The 7144-nt window shown below is 22.2% G+C and overlaps 1 protein-coding gene across 1 annotated transcript; it reads left to right on the top strand.

Moving 5' to 3' along the window:
* The first annotated feature begins 2291 nt into the window (after positions 1-2291).
* Positions 2292-7132, top strand: LOC127286661 (39S ribosomal protein L44, mitochondrial). The gene is made up of 7 exons (XM_051313165.1): positions 2292-2458; positions 3214-3295; positions 4366-4561; positions 5195-5365; positions 5570-5654; positions 5723-6026; positions 6859-7132. The coding sequence occupies exons 2-7, from the start codon at positions 3229-3231 to the stop codon at positions 7020-7022; spliced, it is 987 nt and encodes a 328-aa protein (XP_051169122.1). The 5' UTR covers positions 2292-2458; positions 3214-3228; the 3' UTR covers positions 7023-7132.
* The last annotated feature ends 12 nt before the right edge of the window (positions 7133-7144 follow it).

Genomic DNA, 7144 nt, shown 5'->3' with positions numbered 1-7144 from the left:
ATAGTGATAGAGAGATGATTTGATTAAAAAATTTAGCAAATTTTGCTTTAAAACGTTTTCTGCTACAAGAAAGTGTAAAATGACGATGTTTGTGAAATGGTTTGTACAGTGCTTCTTCCTTGTTAGTGTCTCTCAGAGTTTTGTTTATGTTATGTCGTTTCTTTTTAACTTGTAATTAATAATGAGTGCTGAAAATAAATCGGTAAGTTGAAATGTTTATCAAATAAATTTAAATTCAACTAATTGTTTCGAATAACTGAAAGAAACATGTACACATGTACACTGTACAAACCATTTCACAAACATCGTCATTTTACACTTTCTTGTAGCAGAAACGTTTTAAAGCAAAATTTGCTAAATTTTTCAATTAAATCATCTTTTTATCACTATTTTAAAGTGTTCTTACATATTAAAACAATTATTTAATATTATATTTCTTAAAAAAAACATTTTTTGTTTAAAACAATTCAAAAATACCCGCCGTGAAAATGACTTTTCACGCATTTTCACGGTCCAGAAATAATGTTCATCTGATCGAAATTTGAGGTATATAAGCACCTTCACTTTGCATTTTCCGAAATACAGATACCTGATTGGTTGTCCAGAATCTGATTCATAGTGGACAAATCATGTAAGTGTATTTCGAAATACAAAGTAAAGAAAATTTTTGCCGAAGGTGTAAAGGCTTCATAACAAAATTGAATTTTCTCGATGGAAATAGAATATAGAGCCAATCAAATTTCGTATAAAAGCATCTTTAAGGTGCTTATGTACCTCAAATTTCGATCAGATGAACATTATTTCTGGACCGTGAAAATGCGTGAAAAGTCATTTTCACGGCGGGTATTTTTGAATTGTTTTAAACAAAAAATGTTTTTTTTAAGAAATATAATATTAAATAATTGTTTTAATATGTAAGAACACTTTAAAATAGTGATAAAAAGATGATTTAATTGAAAAATTTAGCAAATTTTGCTTTAAAACGTTTTCTGCTACAAGAAAGTGTAAAATGACGATGTTTGTGAAATGGTTTGTACAGTGTACATGTGTACATGTTTCTTTCAGTTATTCGAAACAATTAGTTGAATTTAAATTTATTTGACAAACATTTCAACTTACCGATTTATTTTCAGCACTCATTATTTATTACAAGTTAAAAAGAACCGACATAACATAAACAAAACTCTGAGAGACACTAACAAGGAAGAAGCACTGTACAAACCATTTCACAAACATCGTCATTTTACACTTTCTTGTAGCAGAAAACGTTTTAAAGCAAAATTTGCTAAATTTTTTAATCAAATCATCTCTCTATCACTATTTTAAAGTGTTCTTACATATTAAAACAATTATTTAATATTATATTTCTTAAAAAAAACATTTTTTGTTTAAAACAATTCAAAAATACCCGCCGTGAAAATGACTTTTCACGCATTTTCACGGTCCAGAAATAATGTTCATCTGATCGAAATTTGAGGTATATAAAGGTGCTTATATACCTCAAATTTCGATCAGATGAACATTATTTCTGGACCGTGAAAATGCGTGAAAAGTCATTTTCACGGCGGGTATTTTTGAATTGTTTTAAACAAAAAATGTTTTTTTTAAGAAATATAATATTAAATAATTGTTTTAATATGTAAGAACACTTTAAAATAGTGATAAAAAGATGATTTGATTGAAAAATTTAGCAAATTTTGCTTTAAAACGTTTCTGCTACAAGAAAGTGTAAAATGACGATGTTTGTGAAATGGTTTGTACAGTGCTTTTTCCTTGTTAGTGTCTCTCAGAGTTTTGTTTATGTTATGTCGGTTCTTTTTAACTTGTAATAAATAATGAGTGCTGAAAATAAATCGGTAAGTTGAAATGTTTATCAAATAAATTTAAATTCAACTAATTGTTTCGAATAACTGAAAGAAACATGTACACATGTACACTGTACAAACCATTTCACAAACATCGTCATTTTACACTTTCTTGTAGCTGAAACGTTTTAAAGCAAAATTTGCTAAATTTTTTAATCAAATCATCTCTCTATCACTATTTTAAAGTGTTCTTACATATTAAAACAATTATTTAATATTATATTTCTTAAAAAAACATTTTTTGTATAAAACAATTCAAAAATACCCGCCGTGAAAATGACTTTTCACGCATTTTCACGGTCCAGAAATAATGTTCATCTGATCGAAATTTGAGGTATATAAGCACCTTAAGCACCTTTACGATTTGTGCCTTGGCTCATTAAGGGTAAATTCACATGGTAAAAACTAAAAATAAATCCACGCATGCGTTTCCTGACATAACCTCCCCATATCTGACTATTTTGAATCGTCTGCTAAATAATTTTAAACGTCCAAAAAATAAAAAAAAAAGAAATTAAAAACATTGAAAAAAAAGGATAAGGAATTATTAAATGAAATAGTAATTAATTGTTAATTTTGGTTATTTATTTAACGTGAGTGTTTATTTGAACATAAATTTTTTTTTCTTATATCTTTTTTTGTATTTTAAAATTAAAATATTTATACTTTATAATATAGATTAGTGAATTTTTCTTATTTGTAATAAACTTTATTCTTTTAAACTAAAAACAAAAAGATTACAGTTATATGATTTTTTTTTATGAAATATTTTTTTATATTCAAAAGATTTAAAACAATTTTTTTTTTCTTTTTATTTGCGAAAAACTTTGAATTTATTTTGTTGAGGTTTTTGAGGTTATAAAAATAAAATTTTATTTAAATTTTGTACATTATTTTATTTTGATTTTAAAACAACTTTAAATATGAAAAAGCAACTTTTCTTTTAATTCATTTATTAGATTTGAGAAATTATTTGATTTTTTATATTACTTTTTTTTTTAATCACTATTTTATTAAGATGGTAATTATTTTATAATTAATTTTTCTTTATTTATTTATTTTAAACTTTCAAAGAAAAAAAATTGTCCGATAATTAAAAATTTTTCGGTTTATTTCAAAAAAAATTTTAAGATTTAAATATTTTTATCAACTTTTCTCTGTGATAATTTTTAATTTTTTTTTAATATTTAAAAAATCAGAAAAAAAATATTTAAAATTTGAAGATTTTTTTAAATATTAAATTTTAAATTGTTTTACAGTCATTAAAAATTATTGTCCTTTTTTTTAAATAAAACAAAAAAGAAAATTGTTATATATTCTTAAATATCAATTTCCACTTTTTTTTCAGAAGCGAAAAACAAATATGAACTCATTAAGAAATTGCAGCAAATTATTGTTAAATGTCTCAAAAATAAATGTCAATTACACAGGTAAAAATATAAATTTTTATTTTTATTTCCTACGGGAAATTAAGATTTTTTTTTGTTGTTGTTAAAGTTGAATTATTTTTAAAATAATGAAACAAAGGAGACTTTTTATTTCCAATTTCTATCATTCCAAAACAAAAAAGTAATTCAACTTTAATTAAATCATGTAAGGGAAAAATTTATTTTCAAAATCAAAAATTAAGAATTTTATTTGAATAATTCTGTTTAATTATAATTAAAAAAAAATTTTATTAATATGTACATTTCACTAAGTGAAAATTTTATTTTATTTTATAATTTAATTTTTTTATTTTTATTATCTAACAAAAATTTTTATTTTAGTTTCTTTTGTAGAAACAAAACAAAAAAAATAATTGTCCTGTTAATAAATAAATAAATAATTTCATGTAAGTGAGTTAGGCTTTATGAAGTGGCCCCCTATTTTTCTAACTTACATAAAAATGAAAAGTAAATGTATTTTCTTGCAGTATTAATAGTATTAAATGATATCCTAAAAGGGTTTAAAAAATTTTTCTAAATTAAAAAAGTTATAAACAATTCAAGTTTTATAGGCGATATTTTTAAAAAATTCCCCAGTTTTTTAAGTTTACATTGAAAAAATATTTTATGACCGGGATTTTATTATTAAACGTATGGACTTTTATAGAAGTAATGTTAATGTAAAAAAAAATTTATTTTTTAATGAAAAATTGGGTACTTTTTTATAAACAAACAATTTTATTAAAAAAAAACTCTTGCCATTTCCTCAAAATTGTAGATTACTGAAATTTTTTTTTTTTCTTACTTCTTCTGGAGGCTTTGAAGATTGATATAAAATATAAAAGAAAAAATTTATTTTTCAATTTAGAACACTAAAATATCTCTACACTTGTTTATAAAAATTTTAAATTAAAAAAAAAATTTTTAAACCCTTTTAGGATATCATTTAATACTATTAATACTACAAGAAAATACATTTACTTTTAATTTTTATGAAAGTTCATAACTTCATAAAGCCTGACTCAGATATTTTTATTTTTATTAATAATCAAATATAAATTGTAAAAATACAGCTCAGAGGAATATAAGAAGAACTTATGCTCCCACTTTAATCGAACTTACTAAGAGAAAAAAATTATTAAAAACTAAAAATCCAGAAATTCGAAATCAATTCTTGGAATGGAATCGAGATTCTGAACTTTATGCGTTTAATCAAAGACTTTCAGAAAAATTCGAAATGGATTTATTGGAACGTGCATTAACTCACAGGTCTCTAAATAATAATAATAATAATAATATGAATTAATAATAATAATAATAATTCTATATAAAATAATCCAGAGATTCCGTTATTAGTTTTATCTGCATTTATTTTTTTACGTATGGAAAATTCTAATTTTTATGGGTTATTATCATTGAAACTTTCTTTAATTTTCAAGATTTAGAAATTTTGTTTCTTTTAATTTTAACAAAACGAATATTTAAATTCAATTTAATAAGTTTAAAAAATACATTTACATAATTTTTTATTAGAAATAACGACAAAAAATATATTCTTAAATGAAAAAAAAAAATATTAGGTATATTTTATTAATTATCCATTGTTTCTTAAAATTACAACTAACTGATTAATGCTAATTTGCAGTTATTTAATTTTTAAATTATATTAATGTATATAAATAAATAAATAAATTTATTTCGCAGAATTTTTATTTGCTTAAATTTTCGTTTAACATAATAGCTATTTTAATAAAGTTTTCATTTTCATTGTACAGCATTTTCATTTCAATAAATTTTCATTTGTTCGAATTATTATTATTTAATAGAATTTCCATGTAACCGATTTTTTATGCATCTCTTTAATGTTAATTTTTGAAATATATTTTAATTTTTTTTTTTTAGATCTCACGTTATTATGGAAGAAGAAAAACAAAAGAAAGTTGGAATTGAAAATCCAGTGATAAATATACCAGATAATAGTGAATTAATTGCCGAAGGGGAATTAATTTTGCCAAAAATTGTTGAAAATTATTTAAATCTCTCATTGCCTTATGCTCCACGAGAATGTATTCAGTAAATATTTTTTCCCCTTCTTTATATTGATTGAAATAATTTTTAATATCAAATTTCTGATATTAATTTAAAGCTTCGTCGATAAATTACATAACGCTTTAAAAGAAAAAGGGGTGGGTGGGCGTAGGAAAAGGGTAAAAACAGCGTGACGTAAATTATAGACGAAGCCTTAATTTGTAATTTAATTAATTGCATATATTGTAGAATTTTGGCCAATTATCTTCTATCAGCTGAAATGTTGTCAAAAGTAACAAAAGGCATAGGATTGGAAGAATTAATTTTTACAGCTGTAAGATTTTTTGGTTTTTTTTTTTAATTCCCAAATTTAACTTTCTTTTTAAAAAAAAATTATTTCAGGAATTTCCAATTGACGAAATTACACTTGCCAATACATTTTATGCCTTAATTGCCTCATTAAATCGTTGTACAGATTTAAATCACACAAGTATTTTTGTTCGTGATTTTCTCATTGTTAATTTGGCTGAGAAAGATTTAATGGAAATTTATTGTCCAGATGAACCATTCGTTATTTTAGATGATATTCTTTTAAATGAAGATAAACTACCCGTTGAGCCGAGAATTATTGGACAATCGGGAATAATGACAATTCAATCAGTTTATCATATTGGACTTTATTCTGGTGAAGAATTCATTAGTTCAGGTAAAAATTTTTATTTTATAATATTTAATATTTTATATGGGGCAAAATTTATTAGTAATAATTGAATTCCAGGAGATTTGAAATTTAATTTTTATAATAACAAAAATTTCAATGTAAAACCTTTTAAAATTTTCTATCTAAAACTTTTTGAAATTTAATAATTTCAATTATAATTCATTGCGAAATTCAATTATTTTTAATAATTTTTATAATATTCTTCGAATCTTGAAAGTATTTTTCAAATAAAAAAATTTGAAATTTAATTTTTGTCTGTAATTTTTAATAAATTCTTCATCACCAAAAATTTCATTTAAAAATCACTCAATTAATTTCAAAAATCTGAATTCAATTATTTTGAAAAAAATGTTTTCTAAAATTATTTGATAAATTATTTTGTAATTCTGTGAAATTTAACAAAATCTTTTGAAATTTAATTATTTTTAAAAATTTCAACTATAACTCTTCCAAAGTTCAATTATTTTTAATAATTTTAATATTTATTTAAAAATTCAATTATTTAAAAAAATTTTTCAAATAGAAACTCTAAAATTGAATTGTTGTGAGAATTTTTTTTTTTTAATTTGTCTCATATAATTAAAATATAAAAAATTTACGTCTTCTATTCTAAAAATATTAGATTCGAATTATTTAAGGTAAAATACTTATTAACTAATTAAATTTAATTAAAATAAAAAAATCGACTTTTTTATGCCTTAAGGTCGATCCAAGGTCTCTGTATAAAAAATATATATTATTTTATTATTATTATTATTAAATATTACTGTAAATATCGTTTATACTTGAAAAATTGTAAATTTTTTTTCTCATTTAGGTTTCGGTGACTCAATAGAGGAAGCGAAAACAGCTGCGGCCATGAACGCTCTGAGTCAAATGTTTGGTTTAACAGATTCGAGTCAACCAATCAGATGTAATTTGCAAATTAGTGAAACAGTGGAAAGTGTACCGTTAAAAAAGTGGCGTCGATCAAATTCCTAAAAATTACTATTTCCATATTGAAAAAAAAAAAATAATTTTTTTTTTCCTTTTTTAACTATGTATTAAAATAATTATACAATGGAAATAAAGAAAAAAAGAAAAATTAAAAACATTCATTTTTT

This window comes from Leptopilina boulardi, unplaced genomic scaffold (assembly GCF_019393585.1).
Source record: "Leptopilina boulardi isolate dan_hultmark-lab unplaced genomic scaffold, ZJU_Lbou_2.1 LbouV2_362, whole genome shotgun sequence".
NCBI classification, from domain to species: domain Eukaryota; kingdom Metazoa; phylum Arthropoda; class Insecta; order Hymenoptera; family Figitidae; genus Leptopilina; species Leptopilina boulardi.
The sequence above is the reverse complement of the archived record's forward strand: the minus strand, read 5'-3'. Positions and strand labels throughout refer to the sequence as shown.

Coding starts and splice junctions, on each gene's coding strand:
- LOC127286661 (XM_051313165.1), top strand. CDS start 3,229: ATGAACTCATTAAGAAATTGCAGCAAATTATTGTTAAATGTCTCAAAA. Junction 5,655..5,722: donor AAGAATTAATTTTTACAGCT/GTAAGATTTTTT, acceptor AAATTATTTCAG/GAATTTCCAATTGACGAAAT. Junction 6,027..6,858: donor TGAAGAATTCATTAGTTCAG/GTAAAAATTTTT, acceptor TTTCTCATTTAG/GTTTCGGTGACTCAATAGAG.